The sequence below is a fragment of the Scardinius erythrophthalmus genome (assembly GCF_964197995.2).
Source record: "Scardinius erythrophthalmus genome assembly, chromosome: 10".
NCBI classification, from domain to species: Eukaryota; Metazoa; Chordata; class Actinopteri; order Cypriniformes; family Leuciscidae; genus Scardinius; species Scardinius erythrophthalmus.
Window position 1 is genome coordinate 38,745,431 of NC_138230.1, and position 26,676 is coordinate 38,772,106.

Here is a 26,676-nt window from a genome sequence, read left to right on the forward strand (position 1 = left end):
GTTCAACAAGTCATCATTGCAACTGAGAGCCCAGAGTGTTCAAAAACAGAAGAACCGGGTGCCATTGAAATATTTATGACACAAGACTTTGAACTCAGTGTAAGTGAAATTCAGAAAGAAAGACAAAAACTGGAACATTATAAAGAAATATTTTTAAAAGAGAAACAGGAACTACTGAAGGCAAAGGAGGATGTGCAAACAGTGAAAAATGAAGCTGAAGAGAGGATGTCCAGACTGCAAGAGGAGGAAAAAGAGATGGAAAAGAAAAAAGTGAGTCTACAAAATAGGGAAAGACTGCTGCAATCGGAGAGAGAAGAAAACCAAAGAGATTTAGATACAATATGTAAAGAGAAGCAGCAGCTGAATCAACGAAAACAAGAACTGGACAGTATGGAAATAAATCTACAAAGAGAGAAAAATGAATTGGAAATAACAAGAATGATGGAGATTCAACAAATTGATGTTCAAGTTCAAACTGATGTGATGGATGACACAAGAAATTATGAGATTATCCTGACCATGGAAGAGCTGGATAAAGAGCGACAAGCTCTAGAGTTTTTCAAAGAAGACTTGCTTGCACAAAAAAGTACAATGGAGAGACAACTGGCAGAAATAAAATTGAGCGAGGATGAACTTTCAGTCAAAGAAGCCACAATGCAAACTACGACAAAAACCGCAGCAGACATGGAGTTACAATTAGAGCTGCAAAAACAGGAGCTGGAAAAAACAAAAGATGAGCTGGAAAATACAAAGTTAGAAATACAGAAAGGATGGGATGACCTGCAGGCTGAGCTAGCAGAAAGCAGAGAAAAAGAAGACATGATAAGAACAGAATTAGAAAAAGCGAGAGATGTCCTTAATCACATTAGACAGGATATAGAAAAACAAAAGCAAACCATGGAGACTGATCTAAAAGACACTTTTGCTAGAGAACTAGAGGACATAGAAGCTCAAAGAAAAATGATAGAGGACGAAAAGAGAAAATTACAGAGCATTAAGTTTGAGCTGCAAAGAGAATCTGGCGATATTGAGAGGGTAAAACAGGACGTGCAGGAAGAAAGACGAAATATTATCCTGGCCAAGGAGGAGCTGGATAAAGAGCGACAAGCTCTGGAGTATTTCAAAGAAGACATACTTGCACAAAAAAGTACAATAGAGAGACAACTGGCGGAAATACAACTGAGTGAGGATGAACTTTCGCTCAAAGAAACCACACTGCTAACTGCAACAAGAACCACAGCAGACATGGAGTTACAATTAGAGCTGCAAAAACAGGAGCTAGAACGAACAAAAGATGAGCTTGAAAAGACAAAGCTAGAAATACAGAAAGGATGGGATGACCTGCAGGCTGAGCTAGCAGAAAGCAGAGAAAAAGAAGACATGATAAGAACAGAATTAGAAAAAGCGAGAGATGTCCTTAATCACATTAGACAGGATATAGAAAAACAAAAGCAAACCATGGAGACTGATCTAAAAGACACTTTTGCTAGAGAACTAGAGGACATAGAAGCTCAAAGAAAAATAATAGAGGACGAAAAGATAACATTACAGAGCATGAAGTTTGAGCTGCAAAGAGAATCTGGCGATATTGAGAGGGTAAAACAGGACGTGCAGGAAGAAAGACAGAATATGGAGAAATTGACAGTGCATCTTAAAAAAGACAGGGAGGAACTAGAGAAGAAAATATGTGACATGCAACAAATACAAGCAGAGGTAGAGGGAGAAAATAAAGCTCTAGAAAACCTGAGAGAGAAGAATGAGCTGACATTGAAGGAGATCAAAGTGGAGAGAGACACTCTTGAGAGGATGAATGAACTCGTTTCTCAACAAAAAGCTGATATTGAGAATGAGAAGGGGAACATAAAGAAAAGAGAAATCGAACTGCAGCAAATGCAGGATGATTTTAACAGACAACAAAAAGACATGCAGGATATACAGAATATAGTTTTCATGCAAAAAAGTGAACTTCAGAAAAGCCAAGATGAAATAGCCGAAAAGCTAAAACAGGTGGATGATATCATACAGTTCACACAAAATGAAAAAGACAATCTTGACAGAGAGAGGGTAGCTATAATGGAACGGAAGCAGCAGATGGAGAGCAACATGACAAATGCATTAAACAGGGAACTTGAAATGGTAGCACTTGTGAAAGAAGAGGTAGTAAATGAGAAGCGACTTATTGAGGACTGCAGAATAACTTTAATGAGAGATACAGAAGATCTGGAGCAAAAGAAAATCGATTTGGAAAGACAGAGAGAGGAAATAAAACTGCAAAGACAAGGTATTGCAGGCGAACAACACAAGTTAGAACATATTAAATCTGTGCTGCAAACAGTAGCTGAAGATACTGAGAAGCTAAGACAAGATACACTAGCTGAAAGACAGACACTTATAGACACTACAGCACAGCTCCAGAAAGAGAGAGATGCCATTGTGAGTCTTACAGAGGAGACAAAAAGAAAGAGGGAGGACCTGGACCAAATGCAAGCTGATATAGAAAAGCAGGAAAAAGCATTTGAGATATTGAAGGACGTGAAGGCTGATCTGCAAAAAGAAGCAGGTGCCATTGAAAATCTAAGACAAGCTGTTCAAAATGACATGCAAAATGTAAAAGACATGAAAGCTCAAATTCAAAAAGAAAGACAATGCACTGATAGTCTAGTTGAAGAGATTGAAAAAAGGTCAAAAGCTCTGGATGAGATGCAAATGGAGATTGAAAAAGAGAAGCAAGAGGTTGATTCTGAGAGAGACGCACTAGAACAGGAAAAGTCTAGGCTCAGAGATCTCAAAGACGAATTTGCTCAGCAAAAAGAACAGAACATTATACGACTGACAGAGATGCTGAAAGAACGAGAAAATCTTAAGCAGATGAGTGAAACCACCTCAAAAGAAAGGTGCATTGTGGAAAGTGATAAAGAATATTTAAGGCTGAGAGAAAATGAACTAAAGCAAAAAGAAGCAGAGATTGAATACAAACAAAAACAAATGGATGAGTTGAAGAGCAGTTTAAGGATGGAAAAGGTGCAAGTTGAGCAGATACAAGCTGAACAAGAAAAACAATGGGAAGTTTCACAAGGAAAAATGGAATATGTAAAGACTGCAAGTAATAGAGAAATGGCAGATCTGGATGAAGCGAGACAGGAAATAGAGAATTTGAGAGAAGAATTGAGGACAAACTATGAAAATGTGGAGCTCCAAAATAAAAAATTAACTGAACAAAATGAATTATTTGAAAGCCACATGAAATCTTTGGAAATCGATAAGGAAGACATGGAAAAAGATAAAGCAAAACTGCAAAGAGAATTTGAAAACTTTCAGTTTAAGAGGCAATGCTTTGAGAAAGAGATACAGCAAGTGAGAGCTGAGCTTCAGAGAGAAACTGAAAATATTGAGAGAATGAAGAAAGAGGTTATGGATGAAAAACAGAGTATAAAAGATATGGCAGACCGAATTCAACATGAGGGATATGACAGGAAAGAAACTCTGGAGAGGATGCGCCTTGAGCTAGAAAAACAAAAGCAAGCCATTGAGACCGAAAAAGATATGATAGAAAAGCAGAAGTCTGAAGTAGAGAAGAGCAAAACAGAGATAGTTAGAGCAAAAGAAGATCTTGCTGAAATGAGAAAAAAGAACAATATTGATATGTCAGAGATGGATATGCAGAGAAATTCTCTTGAGCAAATGAAGATGAACATCTCACAAGAGGAACATGAAATTAAAAAACAGAAAGACCGTTTAAGACACAAGGAAAATGAACTGAATATACGTATGACAAAATTGTATGCACAGCAGAAAGAAACAGAAGAGATTCAGGATATTATCATCAAAGAGAAGAGTCAGCTCAATGAAAGACAGGCTGAAATGGAAACGCAAAAGAGAGAATTAGATGATGTGATGGACACACTCAAGAAAGAGAGGACTGATATAATGGAGGAAAGATTAAGAGTGAATAACATGCATATAGAACTGAAGAGGGAAAGTGAAACAGTGGAGCTGATGAAACAAAAAGTTCTCAGAGAAAAAGAATCTATTGAAAACAGCAAGAAAATACTGAACAGAGATATAGAGGATATGAAAGAAAAGAGAACCATCTTAGCTGAGGAATTTAAGACCTTAAACGATCATAAACAAATGATTGGCAAAGAAAAGCAGGAATTGCATATGATGAAAGCTGAGCTCCAACAAGAAACTGAAAATATTGCAAAACTAAGGCAGAACACTGAGGAAATGGCAATCAAACTTCAAAAAGAAAAGGAGGATATAGAGACTTCTGTTGCCAGGATCAGAGAAGAGGAAGCAAGTCTAAGAAAAGAAAAACAAACATTAAAATCTGATAGAGACACTTTTGAAAAGGAAAAGTTTGACCTGGAGAAAACTAAGACAGAGATAGACAGAGCCAAGGAAGATCTTGAGAACCAACTTGAATCCCAGAAAAGACTAAATACGATAACATTGGCTGAGATACAGAAAGAGAAGGACGTTCTTGAGCACTTGAGAATGAACATATCAAAACATAGAGATGATCTAGAAAATGAGAGGTATGATATTAAGAGGGAAAGAGAAGAAATAATGAATCAAAAACAGCAAGTGGAGGTAAATTTGAGGGAAGAACTGAAAAAGGAAAGTGAAAAGTTGGAGCTGCTAAGAAAGAAGGTGTATGATGAAAAGGAAGGAATTGACAACAGCAGAAAAAGGATAAAAAAAGAAATGAATGATTTGGAACAAACAAAGCTTGATTTAGTTAAAGACTTGGAAAATAACAAACTTCAGAAACAAATGCTTGAGGATGAGAAGGACAAATTTGAGCAGATGAAAGCTGAGCTAAAAAGACAAGCTGAAAATATTGAAAGGATAAAACTAGAGACACAAAATGAAAGAAAAAAGCTTGAGGAAGCAACAACCCAACTTAAGAAAGATAGAGACAATGTTGACATCCTTGCTAAGGAACTTGACAAGCAAAAAGTGGGTCTAGAAAATAGGGATCGGGAAATAGAAAGGCAAAGGAAAGCAAACGAGTCTAATAAACAGATGCAGGAAATGGCTTTGTTTGAGCTGAGGAAAACTGTGACAGATATAGCAACTGCGAAGGAGGATCTTGAAAACCAGCTTGCTGAGGAAAGAGAAAAGAACAAGATCACACTTGCAGAAATACAGACAGAAAGAGACATGCTTCTACCGAGAGACAATATTTCCGAGCAACAGGATGACATTGTAAATGAGAAGGAACAAATGAGACTGAGAGGGATTGAACTTGATCAAATCCAAGCTCTGATTTATAGACAGCAAGATGAAATGGAAGCCACAAGGAAAGCTCTCACAATTGAAAAAGATAGACTTGAAGAAGAGAAAATTGAAATAGATCAAAGACAGAGAAAAGTAAATGAATTGATTGATTTTGCAACAGAAGAAAAGGCTAATCTTGAGAAAGAGAAGTCTGAAATTATAGCACAAAAACACCAATTGGAGATCGAACTTGAGTTCTTTAAGGTGGAACTGAATAATGGAAGAGAATTAGTTGAGGAAAGGACCCAAATGTTGAAAACATACGAGGCTGAGGTGGATGAAAAAAAAGAAGCTTTAGAGAAAGAGATAAAAGAGCTCAGATATCAAAAACAAGCCATTCAAGATGAGAAGAAGGATGTACAACAGATGAAGATAGAGCTGCAAATAGAAGCTAATGCCATCAGAAAGATAAAAGAAGAAACACAAAATGAAAGGCAGAGTTTGGAAAAGATGGCTGAAGAACTTCAAAAAGACAGAAAATATATTGTTCATCTTGCTGAAGATACAAGGATAAAGAATGAGATCATGGATGAAATGAAAATTGCAAATGAGTCTACATTGGCAGTTCTACAAAGAGAGAAAAACAATCTTGAGCAAATGAGAGTGAATATCTCAAAACAAACAGATGATATTGAAAAAGAAAAAGAGAAAATGAGACTCAAACAAGATGAACTAGAGCGACTGCAAGAAGAGATTCTTAAACAAAAAAGTGAAATGGAAAAGAGTGACATTGATGGTGAAAGAGCTGCAATGATCAGGGAAAAACAGGACATGATGACTGAACTGAAAAAGAGGTCTGAAGATATTGAGATCCAAATGAAGGCAGTATTGACTGAAAAGGAATTACTGGACAATGACAGACAACTGCTGAAGAGAGACATGGAAGCTCTCCAACAAAAAATAATGAGTGTAGACAGAGATTCAGAGAGTCTGAAACTTGAGAGAGAATCTTTTGAGAATGAAAAAGAATCAATGAAAGAGATGAAAACTGACCTGCAACGAGAAGCACATGAGATTGAGAAGATCAAACTAGAGACACAACATGAAAAACAAAGACTGGAGGAAATGACCACTCAACTCCAGAAAGAGAGAGAAACCCTAGATGAGATGAACGAGAGCATCACAAGACAAATGCTTAACATTAAACATCAAAAGGAACAAATCAGACAACAACAACATGAATTTGAGCAGATGCAAACTGAAATTCAGAATCTGAAACAGGAAATAGACAATGACAGACACATTATAATGAAGGACAGAAGTCAGCTTGACCAGAGACAATCTGAGCTTGACAAACAACAGACACAACTGAATGAGTTTATGGAAATAATGAGGAATGAGAGAAGACAACTAGATAAAGATAAAGAAGAGATGGCACAACAGAAACGGCAAATGGACAAAGGAAGAGATGATGTAGACCAAAGCAGAAAGAATTTGGATGAAGACTTAAAGATTATGATACTTCAGAAACAAGTGTATGAAGATGAGAAGAACAAGTTAGAACAGATGAAGAATGAGCTGCAAAGAGAAGCTGATGACATCAGAAAGCTAAAAGAAGAAACAGAAAATGATAGACAGGGTTTGGAAAAGATGGCTGAAGTACTTCAGAAAGAGAGAGAAGATATTATTAATCTCTCTGAAGATACAAGGAGAGAAAATGAGATCATGGATAAAAGCAAAGTTGCAAATGAGTCTACATTGGCAGTTATACACAGAGAGAAATACAATCTTGAGCAAATGAGAGTGAACATCTCCAAACAAACAGATGATATTGAAAAACAAAAAGAGAAAATTAGACTCAAACAAGATGAACTAGAGCGACTGCAAGAAGAGATTAATAAACAACAAAGTGAAATGGAAAAGGAAAAGAGAGACATTGATGGTGAAAGAGCTGCAATGATCAGGGAAAAACAGGACATGATGACTGAACTGAAAAAGAAGTCTGAAGATATTGAGATCAAAATGAAGGCAGTATTGACTGAAAAAGAATTACTGGACAATGACAGACAACTGCTGAAGAGAGACATGGAAGCTCTCCAACAAAAAATAATGAGTGTAGACAGAGATTCAGAGAGTCTGAAACTTGAGAGAGAATCTTTTGAGAATGAAAAAGAATCAATGAAAGAGATGAAAACTGACCTGCAACGAGAAGCACATGAGATTGAGAAGATCAAACTAGAGACACAACATGGAAGACAAAGGCTGGAGGAAATGAACGTTCAACTCCAGAAAGAGAGAGACACACTAGATGAGATGAACGAGAACATCACAAGACAAATGCACGATATTAAACATCAAAAGGAACAAATCAGACAACAACAACATGAATTTGAGCAGATGCAAACTGAAATTCAGAATCTGAAACAGGAAATAGACAGTGACAGACACATTATAATGAAGGACAGAAGTCAGCTTGACCTGAGAGAATCTGAGCTTGACAAACAACAGACACAACTGAATGAGTTTATGGAAATAATGAGGAATGAGAGAACACAACTAGATACAGATAAAGAAGAGATGGAAGAACAGAAACGGCAAATGGACAAAGAAAGAGATTATGTAGACCAAAGCAGAAAGAATTTGGATGAAGACTTAAAGATGATGATACTTCAGAAACAAGTGTATGAAGATGAGAAGAACAAGTTAGAACAGATGAAGATTGAGCTACAAAGAGAAGCTGATGACATCAGAAAGCTCAAAGAAGAAACAGAAAATGATAGACAGGGTTTGGAAAAGATGGCTGAAGTACTTCAGAAAGAAAGAGAAGATATTGTTAATCTCTCTGAAGAAATAAGGAGAAAGAATGAGATCATGGATGAAATGAAAGTTGCAAATGAGTCTACATTGGCAGATCTACATAGAGAGAAATACAGTCTTGAGCAAATGAGAGTGAACATCTCCAAACAAACAGATGGTATTGAAAAAGAAAAGGAGAAAATAAGACTTGAACAAGATGAACTAGAGCGACTGCAAGAAGAGATTAATAAACAACAAAGTGAAATGGAAAAGGAAAAGAGAGACATTGATGGTGAAAGAGCTGCAATGATCAGGGAAAAACAGGACATGATGACTGAACTGAAAAAGAAGTCTGAAGATATTGAGATCAAAATGAAGGCAGTATTGACTGAAAAAGAATTACTGGACAATGACAGACAACTGCTGAAGAGAGACATGGAAGCTCTCCAACAAAAAATAATGAGTGTAGACAGAGATTCAGAGAGTCTGAAACTTGAGAGAGAATCTTTTGAGAATGAAAAAGAATCAATGAAAGAGATGAAAACTGACCTGCAACGAGAAGCACATGAGATTGAGAAGATCAAACTAGAGACACAACATGGAAGACAAAGGCTGGAGGAAATGACCGTTCAACTCCAGAAAGAGAGAGAACAAATCAAAAATCTCATCGAGGAGACAAAAATAAAAGACATGGTCTTGGATGAAATGAAGACAGATATTGAAAAGAAAACTAAAGCCATTGAATCTGATAGAGACCTGCTTGAGAAGGAAAAACATCATCTGAAAAAAACAATAAGTGAACATTCAAGAGACAAGGAAGATCTTGAAAAACAAAGAGAAAAGCAAAGAATCAAACTGGCAGAGATACAAAAAGAGAGAGACACCCTAGATGAGATGAATGAGAACATCACAAGACAAACTCATGACATTAAACATCAAAAGGAACAAATCAGACAAAAACAACATGAATTCGAGCAGATGCAAACTGAAATTCGGAATCTGAAACAGGAAATAGACAATGACAGACACATTATAATGAAGGACAGAAGTCAGCTTGACCAGAGACAATCTGAGCTTGACAAACAACAGACACAACTGAATGAGTTTATGGAAATAATGAGGAATGAGAGACGACAACTAGATAAAGATAAAGAAGAGATGGAAGAACAGAAACGGCAAATGGACAAAGAAAGAGATGATGTAGACCAAAGCAGAAAGAATTTGGATGAAGACTTAAAGATTATGATACTTCAGAAACAAGTGTATGAAGATGAGAAGAACAAGTTAGAACAGATGAAGAATGAGCTGCAAAGAGAAGCTGATGACATCAGAAAGCTAAAAGAAGAAACAGAAAATGATAGACAGGGTTTGGAAAAGATGGCTGAAGTACTTCAGAAAGAAAGAGAAGATATTGTTAATCTCTCTGAAGAAATAAGGAGAAAGAATGAGATCATGGATGAAATGAAAGTTGCAAATGAGTCTACATTGGCAGATCTACATAGAGAGAAATACAATCTTGAGCAAATGAGAGTGAACATCTCCAAACAAACAGATGATATTGAAAAAGAAAAGGAGAAAATAAGACTTGAACAAGATGAACTAGAGCGACTGCAAGAAGAGATTTATAAACAACAAAGTGAAATGGAAAAGGAAGAGAGTGACATTGGAGGTGAAAGAGCTGCAATGATCAGGGAAAAACAGGACATGATGACTGAACTGAAAAAGAAGTCTGAAGATATTGAGATCAAAATGAAGGCAGTATTGACTGAAAAAGAATTACTGGACAATGACAGACAACTGCTGAAGAGAGACATGGAAGCTCTCCAACAAAAAATAATGAGTGTAGACAGAGATTCAGAGAGTCTGAAACTTGAGAGAGAATCTTTTGAGAATGAAAAAGAATCAATGAAAGAGATGAAAACTGACCTGCAACGAGAAGCACATGAGATTGAGAAGATCAAACTAGAGACACAACATGGAAGACAAAGGCTGGAGGAAATGAACGTTCAACTCCAGAAAGAGAGAGACACACTAGATGAGATGAACGAGAACATCACAAGACAAATGCACGATATTAAACATCAAAAGGAACAAATCAGACAACAACAACAGGAATTCAAGGAAATGCAAACTGAAATTCAGAATCTGAAACAGGAAATAGACAATGACAGACACATTATAATGAAGGACAGAAGTCAGCTTGACCAGAGACAATCTGAGCTTGACAAACAACAGACAGAACTGAATGAGTTAATGGAAATAATGAGGAATGAGAGAAGGCAACTAGATACAGATAAAGAAGAGATGGAAGAACAGAAACGGCAAACGGAGAAAGAAAGAGATTATGTAGACCAAAGCAGAAATAATTTGGATGAAGACTTAAAGATTATGATACTTCAGAAACAAGTGTATGAAGATGAGAAGAACAAGTTAGAACAGATGAAGAATGAGCTGCAAAGAGAAGCTGATGACATCAGAAAGCTAAAAGAAGAAACAGAAAATGATAGACAGGGTTTGGAAAAGATGGCTGAAGTACTTCAGAAAGAGAGAGAAGATATTGTTAATCTCTCTGAAGAAATAAGGAGAAAGAATGAGATCATGGATGAAATGAAAGTTGCAAATGAGTCTACATTGGCAGATCTACAAAGAGAGAAATACAGTCTTGAACAATTGAGAGTGAACATCTCCAAACAAACAGATGATATTCAAAAAGAAAAAGAGAAAATAAGACTCAAACAAGATGAACTAGAGCGACTGCAAGAAGAGATTTATAAACAACAAAGTGAAATGGAAAAGGAAAAGAGAGACATTGACAGTGAAAGAGCTGCAATGATCAGGGAAAAACAGGACATGATGACTGAACTGAAAAAGAAGTCTGAAGATATTGAGATCCAAATGAAGGCAGTATTGACTGAAAAGGAATTACTGGAAAATGACAGACAACTGCTGAAGAGAGACGTGGAAGATCTGCAACAAAAAATAATGAATGCTGATAAAAAGCAAGCAAATGAATTTGAATTGGAGAAGTCGGATTTAGAGAAAATCAAAACAGAAATTGCTAAAGCCAACAAACATCTTGCAGAACAGCAGGAAAAAAATGAGATGACAATAGCAGAGATGCAGAGAGAGAGGGACATTCTTGAAGAAATGAGGGTGAACATCTCAAAACAAGTGAAGACCATTGAAAATGAGAATGAAAGTCTTTCTCACAGAGAAAGTGAATTTGCGCAGCAGCAGGAAGTCATTTTAAAACAACAACATGAAATGGATGAAATGAGGAACATCATCATGATGGAAATGAGTCAGCTGGACCAGAGACAAACTGATATTGATCAATTACAGCGAGAGGTTGATGATCTAATGGAATTCACAAAGACAGAAATGACCAACCTAGAAAGAGAAAGAGTGGAAATGATGGCACAGAAGAGAAATATGGAGAGGGATATGGTCAGTCTAAAGATAGAGAAAGAGACATATGAACAAATGAGACTCAAGTTACTTGAGGAAAAAGATCTGGTTGAAAAAGACAGAGAGCTGCTGACCAAAGATTTGGATCATATGGAGAGACAGAAAATGGATATGGAGAGAGAATTAAATAATCTCAAAGTTGAGAAACAAACCATTGAATGTAAGAAAGAAGAACTAGAGAAGATGAAAATTGACATTCAAAGTAAAGCTGAAGACTTGGAGAAACGACCTGAGAAGACAAACAATGAAAGACAGAGGGAGAGGGATATGGTAGTCCAATATAAAAGACAATCAGACACCAGTGCTCTTCCTACAGACAACCAACTAATGAAAGAGCTCTTGGATGAGACAGAGAAGCAAAGAAAAGAAATTCAGTCGGCCAAAGACTTGCTTCAAGAAGAAAAATTTGAACTGGAGAAAACCAAGACAGAGATAAGCCAAGCCAGGGAAGAACTAGATAGACAAAGAAAGGACTTAAAGAAAGAGAAAGACATTCTTAAGCAGGTGAATACAGATAACTTGAGACAAATAGCCCACATTGAAGATGAGAGGGAAAGAATACAACACAAAGAGAATGAACTAGATCAAATGAGAGCAGAACTGCAAAATAAACAAAAAGAAATGGATGACATGAAAAACAAAATGAAAACAGAAAATGCTGATATGGAGAATCTGAAACAAAAGAGAGCTGAGTTGGATAGAGACCTCCAAATTCAAAGAAAAGCTTTTGAAAATGAGCAAGATGAGCTGCAAAAGAAGAGAGAGGATATTGAGAAATTCAAGTTAGAAGTTCAGAAAGAAGAGCAGAGGGCTGCAGAAGAATTAGAAAAAGAGAGGCAACAATTTGCCGAGGAGACCAAAATGAAAACTGACACCCTGGATAAAATTCAAGCTGACATAGAAAGACAGAAAACATCTGCTGCTGTAGAGAAAGAGATGATTACAAAGGAAAGGATGGATCTGAAGAAAACCCAGGAAGATTTCAAAAGACAATCCGAGGAGAGTGAGATCACACGGGCAGACCTGCAGAAAGAGAGAGATAGTCTTAATCTAATGAGCATGGAGATCTTAAAACAAAAACATGACCTAGAGAGAGAAAGAGATGAACTGTTAGAGCAGCAGCGCCTGGTGGAGACACAAAAGAAGGACATCAAAAATGTGGAACAGCTAAGGCAAGAGCTTTTGGATGAGAAGGCACTGACTGAGAAAAGCAGAAAGCAGCTGAACCAAGACAAAGATGATATGGAACGAAATAAATCAAATCTACATAAAGAATTAGAGGAGATACAATTCCAAAAACAAGATATTCAAGATGAAAGAGCTCAACTAGAGCAAATGAAAGCTGAGCTCCAAATGAAAGCAGAGGATATAGAAAAGTCAATGCAAGAGATACTGAGTGAAAGAGAAAAATATGTACAGAAAAAGTCTGAAGAGAGCAAGATAAGAACAGACCTTGATAAAGCAAATACTGAGATACAGAAACAAAAGGAAGAGTTGGAAAGTTATGCTGATAATCTAGAAAAATGTAGGCTTAAACTAGATGAAGCAAGGGCTGAAATAGAGAGTATTAAAGAGGATGTTGAAAGACAGGCAACAAAACGGATTGAGGAACATTTGCAAAAAGAAAGAGACAATATTGAGGATATCAGAAGGAACCTGCTTAAAAAGGAAGAGGTCATTGAACAGGACAAGACAAACATAAGACTTAGATATCAAGAAATAGAGCTCATCCAAGCAGAATTAGTCAAACAGAAAGAAGAGATGATTGAAAAGATTGATAAATCAGAGCAAGAAATACAAGAACAGCAAAATAAACTACAGATGACAGAAGAGGAATGGAGTGTACGAATGGGAAAGTTGCAAGACGAGATAAACAAAAACAATGTCATTAAATCTGAGTTAGCAAAAGAAAGAGAAGCAATTGATGAGATGTTAAGAGAGCTTAAGAGAGAAATGGAGAAATATGAGAAGATCAAATCAAATATTATAATCCAAAAAGAGGAGTTTGAGACTAAAAGGCAGTCAGATTTAGAGGAACTCATTAGTATGAGAGCTGAAATGCTCAAACAGAAAGAGGAATTAGAGGACAAGATGCAAAGGACTAAACATGAGATGAAAGAACTGAAGCTTCTTCAGAATGAAACTGATGGCAAGAGGAAAGATCTTGATCACAAGATGAGACAGGTAGCAAGAAAAAGAGATGAGTTGGAGAAAATGAGGACTGATATTGAAGGTGCAAATGAGAAACTCGAAATGGACAGGGCCATTTTAAGTATAGAGCGGGATGAGATGGAGCAAATGAAAGCTGAGATACAAAGAGCAGAAGAGGAAGTACAATCTCATATGGAAGAAAGAGGTGGAGATATGGAAGAGAAAGAACATATGAACACCAAGATTCAGATGCTTATTCAAGAAGCTGAAAATACTAGGGAAATTGCTTGGAGAACAAAACATGACCTCGAAAGAAGCATGCAGAGAGAAGTTAATGTTGAAGCAGATTCAGAGGATAGAAAAGAAATGAGTGCTTACATGCAGAGGCTGATCCAGGAAATTGAGCATGTTAGAGAGGTTCTCAGAAGAATGAAAGATGAAATCAAGGCTGCTAGAAAAGAAAGATCTGAACTGGAGAACATGAGGCTGGAAATCGAAGCCATGAAACAGAACATGAAAGAAACTTGTGAGCAGCAGAACATTGAGATACAAAAAGAGAAACAGCAAATAAAGAGTAGCAAAGACTGCATGAGCAAAGAGAGAAGTGATCTTGAGCAAATCAGAGCTGATTTGGAAAGACAAAAACAAGACATGGCATTGGCCAAGCAAAAACTTCATGATGAAAATGAACTGCTGGAGAAAGAAAAGGTTGACATGAAGAAAAAATCTGAGATCCTTGAAAGAATTTTAGAAGAGACAACTAGAGAGAAAACAGATAAACCAGTTATTACCAGGAAAAAGAAAGGAATGAGGAGAGATTCAAAGGAATTAAGAGAGAAAATGGAAACATTAAGTATGGATGACCAACAAGAAGAGAGTGAAAGTCAGACGGGCGAAGTTAAAAGACAAATAGATGAACTGACAGAGTTGAAGGCTGAGCTTCAGCAACAGCAGGCAGAACTTGAGAAAACTAAAGCAGACTTAAAATATCAGATGGAAGAGCTAGAAAACATGAGGTCTGAGATATTAAAACTTGAAAAGGAGAGTAAAACAAAAGAGGTGGAGATGATGGATATACAACAACAGAGAGAAAACCTAGAAAAAAAGATTCAGAAAATGACACATGAAAAGAGAGAACTGGAAGTCCTAAGGTCTGAGATAGTCCTGGAAAAGAAAGATCTGGATCAGAAGATGAGACAAGTGATCAGAAAGAGGGATGATATAGATAAAATGAAGGCTGAGATTGCAAAGGCCAGAGAGGAAATCAACAGAGAGAGGCAAGAGCTGGAAATACTCAGGAATGATGTTCAAAGCGCAAGAGAGGATTTTGAACGATTGGTGGAGAGAACTGCACATCTAGAAGATGAAGAAAATACCAATGCTGACATCCAAAGATTGATTTTAGAGGTCGTGAAAATCAGGGAAATGGTGAGAAATCTCAAAGTTTACATGGAGAGCAGGATGGATGAAAGTAAGGCAGAGAAAGATGATAAGGAAAACTTTAAGTCTGAGATCCAGAGGCTCATTCAAGATATTGGACAAATACGGGAAAATCTAGGAAGCCTTAGAGCAGAGATAGAAACCACCGGAAGAGACAAGAATGAATTGGAGAAGATGAGGGCAGAACTTGTAGAGAAGCAACAAGAGGAAGAAAGCATGAGAGAAATGCTGCAGAAAGAAAGAGAAGAACTGAAGCAGTTGAAGGATGAGATAAAAAGAGAAAAGGAGGATGTGGAGACCAAGAGAGAGCTGGTTGAGGTAGAAATAGCTAAAGACAAAATGGAAAAGGCTATAGACACAAGGGAGAACAAGCAAGAACTTGAAAGGGTCACTGAGGAACTCTTGAGAAACCAGAGTCATCTGGAACAGCTCAACAGAGATATACAAAACTTGAGGCAAACCATGCAAGAAATGGAAACACTGCATGCAAAGAAAAAGTCTGAACTAGAAGGCATTACTTCTGAGGTAAAGAGGAGACAGCAAATACTGGAGAAGCAAAAACATGAGTTGGAGGAGAAGGATTGGATCATTGAAGAAATAGAGAAGAAGAAAGACACACTTGAAAAGATCAATCTGCAAATAATGAGAAAGAGAGAAGATATAGAAAAAGAAAAGGACAATTTAAGGCAAGAGAAGCAAGAGTTTGAGCTCTTCAGAGGGGAACTACAAAGGCAGAGAGATGATTATGAATCCTCAAGACAAGCTTTGATCATGGAGAAGGATGGGTTAGAAGACGAAAAAGCTGAAATCAATCAACAAAAGCATGAAATGAGTGCTGCCATGAAGGCTAATAAGATAGAACTGGAAAATCTAGAAAAAATGAGGAATGAACTAGAAAATCAGAGGGCTAAGTTAGTTGAAAACCTCCATGATGCCACAAAAATGGAAGATAAACTACAAGAGATGATGGGTGAATTAAACAAAGAAAAAGAGCAAGTGGAAGAAAAGAAGCAGATGGTCAACACAGAGAGAGATTTGATTGAACAAGAGAAAGAAGATGTGAGAAAACAGACTCAACAGCTTAAAGATGGCCATGCTGAGCTTCAGAAGAGGTCAGGGATCTCTGACAGGCTGATTCAGGAAGCAAACCGTGAGAGAGATAGATTAACAGACCTCAGTCTAAAACTTCAATTGCAAAAAGAAGATATAGAGAAAACTATCACAGAAATGGAGACCACGAAGAAAGATCTCAATATAATGATTGCAGAAGTTCAAAATGACAAGACACAACTGAAAATTGACAGGGATGATTATGAAATGGAAAAGACGCATTTGCAGCTTAAGATCGAAGAGTTAGTGAGAGAAACAGAGGACCTGGAAAGAAAAACATTACAGCAGAGAGAACAAGATGAGATAGCAAAACAAGAGATTCAAAGTCAGAGAAAGGCTCTAGAGCAAATTAAGATGGACGTTCTAAAGGAAAGGGATGAGATTGACAAAGAGAAGGAAAATGTACATTCAGAAAGACAGAAACTAGTTACACTTCAAAGAGAATTGCAAAGAAAGGAAAGTGAGCTTGAAAACAAAGAGCAAACTTTCATGAAAGAGGAAATCTTGAAGATTAAAAGCAATCTGGAAAAAAAGGAGGCAGAAATTGAAGAGGAGAGACTGCAGTTAATGGAAATGGGTGAAACAATGAAGAGAGAACACAATGAATACAGAAAGATGATTGAAGAAGTACAGAAAGAAAAAGAGCAGATTGAAATTAGTAAAAAGTGGATGGATCAAGAAAAGAAAGATCTTGAAAACATGAAAAGTGATCTGGAGAAGCAATTACAAAATTTAAAACATGAAAAATTAAATGTACAAGATGAGAAGAATGCACTAGAACAGATAAGGACAGAATCCGAGGAGATCCAAAATGTTATCAAAAAGGAGAGAGAGGACCAGGAAAAATGTTGGATGGAGATTGAGGGGGAAAAGCAACGAGTGGAGAAAGAAATCCGACAATTAAAGAGACAGAGGGAAGAAACTGATAAACTCCACAGTGAGTTACAAAAAAATAGAGAGGACATTGAAAGTAGCAAAGAAAAGATTGATAAAGAAATGGAAGAATTATTGCAAACGAGGGTTGAGTTGGACAGAAAAAAAGAAGAAATAGACAAGGATAATCAAAAACTTCAAGATGCTAAATCTGACCTTGAAAAAATTGACAAAGAAAAGAAAGACCTGGAAAACCAAATGATGGACCAGATTGAGGAGATACAAAAGGAGAGGCTGGCCCTTGAGGAGATGAAGGATGAACTTCTTCGTGAAAAACAAGAAACAGAGGAAGAAAAGACTAACTTAATGACTCTAAGAAACAAACTAGAAGTTTTAAGAGCAGAGATAAAGAACCAGCAGAATGAAAATGAGATTGTGAAGAAAAAGCTTCTTTTGGAAAAATCAAACACTGAGGAACGACAGGCTGAGGTACTCAACCAGCAGCGACAGAATGATCAAATCAAGGAGGAAAACAAGAAAGAGAGAGAAAATCTGGAACAACAGAGGTTTGAACTTGAACAAGAAAGAGACAAGGTTGAACAAATACAAGCTGAGATACAGAGTCAGATTCAGTCAACTGAACTTCAAAGGCAAATCATCCAAGACAAGCAAAAAACTCTTGAGGAAGAAGAGCTAATAATACAGAGGAAGGGAGAGGAAGTAGAGAGGAGAAACATGGAATTAGACGGAATTGCTGCTCAGCTTCAGATTGAACAAGAACATTTAGATAATGTTCTTAAGGAAACCAATAAGAGACAACATGCCCTTGACGTGATGCAGGTTGATATAGAATTACATAAACAGAAAAATAATAAGGACTTTGAGCTTCTTGAGAAGGTCCGACATGAAATAGACAATGAAAAGTTAGAAATGAAGCAGAAAAAAGATGATCTGCAGATCTGGACTGAACAACGGAAAGAAGAGATTGAATCCCAATTAGAAGAGCTAGAGAAAGAGAGAGAAAGACTGAAACAGATTAAGAGAGAGCTTCACGCTGAGAGAGAACAAACTGAGAAATGGAAAGGTGATATAAGTAGGATAAATTATGAAATAGAGACCATGAGACAAACAGTGATAATGGAGAAGAATGAGCTGGAGCAGAGAGAGAAATATATTACTGAGCAGCAGCAAAGACTGGATCAAAGTGTAAGAGAGATGAAGGAAGAAAGACGTGAAATGGATAAGATAAGGATTGAACTAGAAGCTCAGAGACAACAAATAGAAGAGGACATGAGGACAAATGCAAAACACGAAAGAGAACTTGCACAACTGAGAGATGAAATACAAAGCGAAAAACAAGACATTGGTGAAAACAGGAACATGACTAATAAATTAATGAAAGATCTGGAAATCATGAAAGCCAAGCTGGTGGAACAACAAGAAGAGATCCAAACTGAAGCAGAACAACTGCAAGAGGAGAGAAGACTGGTTTACAAGACAAAATCTGAGGTGCAGAATGATGCTGAAAATCTGATGAACATCTTAGAAGAGATCAGAAGGGAGCGAGAAAAACTGGACATAAGGGAGGCCCACCTTAAACTAATGAAGGAGCAGTGTGACGATACCATGGAAGAAACTAAGAGGAAGAAGAGTGAACTGGAAAAGACTGTTGATGACATAGCAGAGCAAAATCAAAAGATTGAGATCAAGAAAGATCTTCTGGAAAAAGAGACATTGAAACAGAAAAAAGACATTGAAACAGAAAGAGAAGATTTACAGAGACAAGCAGATGAACTGAAGCTGCAAATGACAAAACACAGAGAAAAGGAAGACATGAATAAAAGATCAATGGATGATTTCCTGAGACAGAGAGATGAATTAGAGAAAGAAAAAGAGGGCATGAGGAAGAAGTGGAAAGAACTGGAGGTTCTTCAGAAGGAAATACAAAAACAAAAATATGAAATGGAAGCAATAAAAAATGAGTTACAGACTGAAAATACTAAAATGAATCAACAGCAGCACAGACTAGAGGAGAGTTTAAGGGCCATGAATGATGAGAGGAAAGATCTGAAGAAAATTAGGAATGATTTTGAAACACAAATGGAAGAGATGAGAGTAAAAGCAAAGATGGAGAGAGAGGAACTTGATCAGATAAAGGCTGAACTGGAAAGAAAGAAAACAGAAATAGATCATGAACAGAAAAAAATGGATGATGACAGGAAGATGATTGAACATGAAAGAAATGATCTGGAGAGGATAAGGACTGAAATAATGACACAAAGAGAACAAATGGAAGAAAAGAGATTAGAAATTGATCTAGAAAAACATGACATTGAGAAGAGCAGAGAAATTGTATGGATAATGATGGATGAGGTGGAAGAACAGAGAAAATATAATAAGCTCCAGAAAGAAGAACTTGGCCTTGAAAGACAAAAGATCACTGATGAAAAAGATATTCTGGCTCAAAGAAAGACTGAACTGCAAAAGGAAAATGAACAAATCAGATACATGGATGAGGAAATAAACAAGAAGAGAGAAACACTGAAGGAAATAGAAGCTCATCTACAAAAGGACAAAGAATTAATTGAAAGTGTCATTGAAGAAACAAAGAGACAAAAAGAGCAACAGGAAAAAATGAGAACAGACACAAATGAACAAAAAGAAGAGATGAGGAAACACAGAGACCTTCTAGAACAAGAGAGAGAAGAAATAAATAATAAATGGTCACAATTACAGCAGAGAATTGATGAATTTGAGGATCAAGTCAGAAAACAGAAGGAAGAGGATATAACAGAACAGAAGAAGATGGAAGAAGAAAGAAAAAGTATGGAAGAGACCAAAGCCGAGATCCAGGAGTTAAAGACTAAAGCTGAGCAGGAACATCATGATATAAACCTAAAAGCACAAGAGTTAAACATATTGAAAGAACAGATTTTGAAAGAAAAAGAGAAAGAAGAAGAAATGACAGTAAAAGCAAAGATGGAGAGAGAAGAATTTGATCAGATAAAAAATGAATTGGAGAGAGAGAAAACTGAAATAGGTCATGAGCAGAAGAAAATGGATGATTACAGGAAGATGATTGAAAAGGAAAGAAATGATCTGGAGAAGATGAGGACTGAAATAATGACACAAAGACAGCAAATGGAAGAAGACATGAGAGAGACAATCCAACTAGAGAGATCAGCACTTGACCAGAAAATACAAGAGATTGATCTAGAAAAGGACAACATTGAAAAGAACAAAGAAATAAGTAAAAAATTAATGGATGAGGTGGAGGAACAGAGACAAGATATTAAAATCCAGAAAGAAGAGCTTGACCTTGAGAAACAAATGATCACAGATGAAAAAGATATTCTGGCTCAAAGAAAGACTGAACTGCAAAATGAAGTTGAACAAATCAGATACATGGAGGAGCAAATAAAGAAGGAAAGAGAAAAACTGAAGGAAATGGAAGCTCATCTACAAAAGGACAAAGAATTAATTGAGAGTGTCATTGAAGAAACAAAGAGACAAAAAGAGGATCAGGAAAAGATGAGCATGGACATAAATGAACAAAAACAAAAGTTGAAAAACTGCAGAGACCTTCTAGAACAAGAAATGGAAGAAATAAATAATAAATGGACACAATTACAGCAGAGAATTGATGAATTTGATGCTCAAGTCAGAAAACAGAAGGAAGAGGATATAACAGAACAGAAGAAGATGAAAGAACAAAGAAAAAGTCTAGAAGAGACCAAAGCCGAGATCCAGGAGTTAAAGACTAAAGCTGAGCAGGAACATCATGATATAAACCTAAAAACACAAGAGTTAAACATATTGAAAGAACAGATTTTGAAAGAAAAAGAGAAAGAAGAAGAAATGAGAGTAAAAGCAAAGATGGAGAGAGAAGAACTTGATCAGATAAAAAATGAATTTGAGAGAGAGAAAACTGAAATAGATCATGAGCAGAAGAAAATGGATGATTACAGGAAGATGATTGAAAAGGAAAGAAATGATCTGGAGAAGATGAGGACTGAAATAATAACACAAAGACAGCAAATGGAAGAAGACATGAGAGAGGCAATCGAACTAGAGAGATCAGCACTTGACCAGAAAATACAAGAGATTGATCTAGAAAAGGACAACATTGAAAAGAACAAAGAAATAAGTAAAAAATTAATGGATGAGGTGGAGGAACAGAGACATGATATTAAACTCAAGAAAGAAGAGCTTAACCTTGAGAAACAAAAGATCACAGATGAAAAAGATATTCTGGCTCAAAGAAAGACTGAACTGCAAAATGAAGTTGAACAAATCAGATACATGGAGGAGCAAATAAAGAAGGAAAGAGAAAAACTGAAGGAAATGGAAGCTCATCTACAAAAAGGCAAAGAATTAAATGAAAGTGTAATTGAAGAAACAAACAAACAAGAAGAAGAGCTGAGGGAAAACAGAGAACTTCTAGAACAAGAGAGAGAAGAAATGAAAAATAAATGGACACAATTACAGCAGAGAATTGATGAATTTGAGGATCAAGTCAGAAAACAGAAGGAAGAGGATAAAACAGAACAGAAGAAGATGGAAGAAGAAAGAAAAAGTCTAGAAAAATCCAAAGCTGAGATCCAGGAAGTGAAGACTAAAGCTGAGCAGGAACATCATGATATAAACCTAAAAGCACAACAATTAAACACACTGCAAGAACAGATTATGAAAGAAAAAGAGAAAGAAGAAGAAATGAGAGTAAACGCAAAGATGGAGAGAGAAGAACTTGACCAGATAAAGAGTGAACTGAAGAGGAAGAAAACTGAAATAGATCACGAGCAGAAGAAAAGGGATGATGACAGGAAGATGGTTGAACAGGAAAGAAATGACCTGAAGAAGATGAGGACTGAAATAATGACACAAAGACAGCAAATGGAAGAAGACATGAGAGAGACAATCCAACTAGAGAGATCAGCACTTGACCAGAAAATACAAGAGATTGATCTAGAAAAGGACAACATTGAAAAGAACAAAGAAATAATTCAAAAATTAATGGATGAGGTGGAGGAACAGAGACATGATATTAAACTCAAGAAAGAAGAGCTTGACCTTGAGAAACAAAAGATCACAGATGAAAAAGATGTTCTGACTCAAAGAATGACTGAACTGCAAAATGAAGTTGAACAAATCAGATACATGGATGAGGAAATAAACAAGAAGAGAGAAAAACTGAAGGAAATTGAAGCTCATCTACAAAAGGACAAAGAGTTAATTGAACGTGTCATTGAAGAAACAAAGAGACAAAAAGAGCATCAGGAAAAAATGAGAACAGACACAAATGAACAAAAAGAAGAGATGAAGAAACACAGAGACCTTCTAGAACAAGAGAGAGAAGAAATGAAAAATAAATGGACACAATTACAGCAGAGAATTGATGAATTTGATGCTCAAGTCAGAAAACAGAAAGAAGAGGATAAAACAGAACAGAAGAAGATGAAAGAAGAAAGAAAAAGTCTAGAAGAGACCAAAGCCGAGATCCAGGAGTTAAAGACTAAAGCTGAGCAGGAACATCATGATATAATCCTAAAAACACAAGAGTTAAACATATTGAAAGAACAGATTTTGAAAGAAAAAGAGAAAGAAGAAGAAATGACAGTAAAAGCAAAGATGGAGAGAGAAGAATTTGATCAGATAAAAAATGAATTGGAGAGAGAGAAAACTGAAATAGGTCATGAGCAGAAGAAAATGGATGATTACAGGAAGATGATTGAACAGGAAAGAAATGATCTGGAGAAGATGAGGACTGAAATAATGACACAAAGACAGCAAATGGAAGAAGACATGAGAGAGGCAATCCAACTAGAGAGATCAGCACTTGACCAGAAAATACAAGAGATTGATCTAGAAAAGGACAACATTGAAAAGAACAAAGAAATAAGTAAAAAATTAATGGATGAGGTGAAGGAACAGAGACATGATATTAAAATCCAGAAAGAAGAGCTTAACCTTGAGAAACAAATGATCACAGATGAAAAAGATATTCTGGCTCAAAGAATGACTGAACTGCAAAATGAAGTTGAACAAATCAGATACATGGAGGAGCAAATAAAGAAGGAAAGAGAAAAACTGAAGGAAATGGAAGCTCATCTACAAAAGGACAAAGAATTAATTGAGAGTGTCACTGAAGAAACAAAGAGACAAAAAGAGGATCAGGAAAAGATGAGCATGGACATAAATGAACAAAAACAAAAGTTGAAGAACTGCAGAGACCTTCTAGAACAAGAAATGGAAGAAATTAAAAATAAATGGACACAATTACAGCAGAGAATTGATGAATTTGATGCTCAAGTCAGAAAACAGAAAGAAGAGGATAAAACAGAACAGAAGAAGATGGAAGAAGAAAGAAAAAGTCTAGAAGAGACCAAAGCCGAGATCCAGGAGTTAAAGACTAAAGCTGAGCAGGAACATCATGAAGTGAACCTAAAAACACAAGAGTTAAACATATTGAAAGAACAGATTTTGAAAGAAAAAGAGAAAGAAGAAGAAATGACAGTAATAGCAAAGATGGAGAGAGAAGAACTTGATCAGATAAAAACTGAATTGGAGAGTAAGAAAACTGAAATAGGTCATGAGCTGAAGAAAATGGATGATTACAGGAAGATGATTGAACAGGAAAGAAATGACCTGGAGAAGATGAGGACTGAAATAATGACACAAAGACAGCAAATGGAAGAAGACATGAGAGAGGCAATCCAACTAGAGAGATCAGCACTTGACCAGAAAATACAAGAGATTGGTCTAGAAAAGGACACAATTGAAAAGAACAAAGAAATAATTCAAAAATTAATGGATGAGGTGGAGGAACAGAGACATGATATTAAAATCCAGAAAGAAGAGCTTGACCTTGAGAAACAAAAGATCACAGATGAAAAAGATGTCCTGGCTCAAAAAAAGACTGAACTGCATAATGAAGTTGAACAAATCAGATACATGGATGAGGAAATAAAGAAGGAAAGAGAAAAACTGAAGGAAATTGAAGCTCATCTACAAAAGGACAAAGAATTAATTGAAAGTGTCATTGAAGAAACAAAGAGACAAAAAGAGGATCAGGAAAAAATAAGAACAGACACAAATGAACAAAAAGAAGAGATGAAGAAACACAGAGACCTTCTAGAACAAGAGAGAGAAGAAATAAATAATAAATGGACACAATTACAGCAGAGAATTGATGAATTTGATGCTCAAGTCAGAAAACAGAAGGAAGAGGATAAAACAGAACAGAAGAAGATGGAAGAAGAAAGAAAAAGTCTAGAAAAATCCAAAGCTGAGATCCAGGAAGTGAAGACTAAAGCTGACAAGGTACATCATGAAGTGAACCTAAAAACAGAACAGTTAAACACACTGCAAGAACAGATTATGAAAGAAAAAGAGAAAGAAGAAGAAATGAGAGTAAAAGCAAAGATGGAGAGAGAAGAACTTGACCAGATAAAGAGTGAACTGAAGAGGAAAAAAACTGAAATAGATCATGAGCTGAAGAAAAGGGATGATGACAGGAAGATGATTGAAAAGGAAAGAAATGACCTGGAGAAGATGAGGACTGAAATAATGACACAAAGACAGCAAATGGAAGAAGACATGAGAGAGGCAATCCAACTAGAGAGATCAGCACTTGACCAGAAAATACAAGAGATTGATCTAGAAAAGAACAACATTGAAAAGAACAAAGAAATAATTCAAAAATTAATGGATGAGGTGGAGGAACAGAGACAAGATATTAAACTCAAGAAAGAAGAGCTTGACCTTGAGAAACAAAAGATCACAGATGAAAAAGATATTCTGTCTCAAAGAAAGACTGAACTGCAAAATGAAGTTGAACAAATCAGATACATGGATGAGGAAATAAAGAAGGAAAGAGAAAAACTGAAGGAAATTGAAGCTCATCTACAAAAGGACAAAGAATTAATTGAAAGTGTAATTGAAGAAACAAACAAACAAGAAGAAGAGCTGAGGGAAAACAGAGAACTTCTAGAACAAGAGAGAGAAGAAATGAAAAATAAATTGACACAATTACAGCAGAGAATTGATGAATTTGAGGATCAAGTCAGAAAACAGAAGGAAGATGATAAAACAGAACAGAAGAAGATGAAAGAAGAAAGAAAAAGTCTAGAAGAGACCAAAGCCGAGATCCAGGAGTTAAAGACTAAAGCTGAGCAGGAACATCATGATATAAACCTAAAAGCACAAGAGTTAAACATATTGAAAGAACAGATTTTGAAAGAAAAAGAGAAAGAAGAAGAAATTACAGTAAAAGCAAAGATGGAGAGAGAAGAACTTGACCAGATAAAAAATGAATTGGAGAGAGAGAAAACTGAAATAGGTCATGAGCTGAAGAAAAGGGATGATGACAGGAAGATGATTGAACAGGAAAGAAATGATCTGGAGAAGATGAGGACTGAAATAATGACACAAAGACAGCAAATGGAAGAAGACATGAGAGAGGCAATCCAACTAGAGAGATCAGCACTTGACCAGAAAATACAAGAGATTGATCTAGAAAAGGACAACATTGAAAAGAACAAAGAAATAATTCAAAAATTAATGGATGAGGTGGAGGAACAGAGACATGATATTAAACTCAAGAAAGAAGAGCTTGACCTTGAGAAACAAAAGATCACAGATGAAAAAGATGTTCTGACTCAAAGAAAGACTGAACTGCAAAATGAAGTTGAACAAATCAGATACATGGAGGAGCAAATAAAGAAGGAAAGAGAAAAACTGAAGGAAATTGAAGCTCATCTACAAAAGGACAAAGAATTAATTGAAAGTGTCATTGAAGAAACAAAGAGACAAAAAGAGCAACAGGAAAAAATGAGAACAGACACAAATGAACAAAAAGAAGAGATGATGAAATACAGAGACCTTCTAGAACAAGAGAGAGAAGAAATAAATAATAAATGGTCACAATTACAGCAGAGAATTGATGAATTTGATGCTCAAGTCAGAAAACAGAAAGAAGAGGATAAAACAGAACAGAAGAAGATGAAAGAAGAAAGAAAAAGTCTAGAAGAGACCAAAGCCGAGATCCAGGAGTTAAAGACTAAAGCTGAGCAGGAACATCATGATATAATCCTAAAAACACAAGAGTTAAACATATTGAAAGAACAGATTTTGAAAGAAAAAGAGAAAGAAGAAGAAATGACAGTAATAGCAAAGATGGAGAGAGAAGAACTTGATCAGATAAAAACTGAATTGGAGAGTAAGAAAACTGAAATAGGTCATGAGCTGAAGAAAATGGATGATTACAGGAAGATGATTGAACAGGAAAGAAATGACCTGGAGAAGATGAGGACTGAAATAATGACACAAAGACAGCAAATGGAAGAAGACATGAGAGAGGCAATCCAACTAGAGAGATCAGCACTTGACCAGAAAATACAAGAGATTGGTCTAGAAAAGGACACAATTGAAAAGAACAAAGAAATAATTCAAAAATTAATGGATGAGGTGGAGGAACAGAGACATGATATTAAAATCCAGAAAGAAGAGCTTGACCTTGAGAAACAAAAGATCACAGATGAAAAAGATGTCCTGGCTCATAAAAAGACTGAACTGCATAATGAAGTTGAACAAATCAGATACATGGATGAGGAAATA

At 36.2% G+C, this 26,676-nt stretch overlaps 1 protein-coding gene across 1 annotated transcript in view; it reads left to right on the forward strand.

Annotated features, from left to right (window-relative positions):
• LOC308696893 (uncharacterized protein) overlaps positions 1-26,676 on the forward strand; it is a 43,719-nt gene that overhangs the window by 7,638 nt on the left and 9,405 nt on the right. Inside the window, exon 5 of the mRNA XM_081375827.1 lies at positions 1-26,676. This exon is cut by the window's right edge and continues 9,405 nt beyond it. Coding sequence (XP_081231953.1) covers positions 1-26,676 — 26,676 coding nt within the window.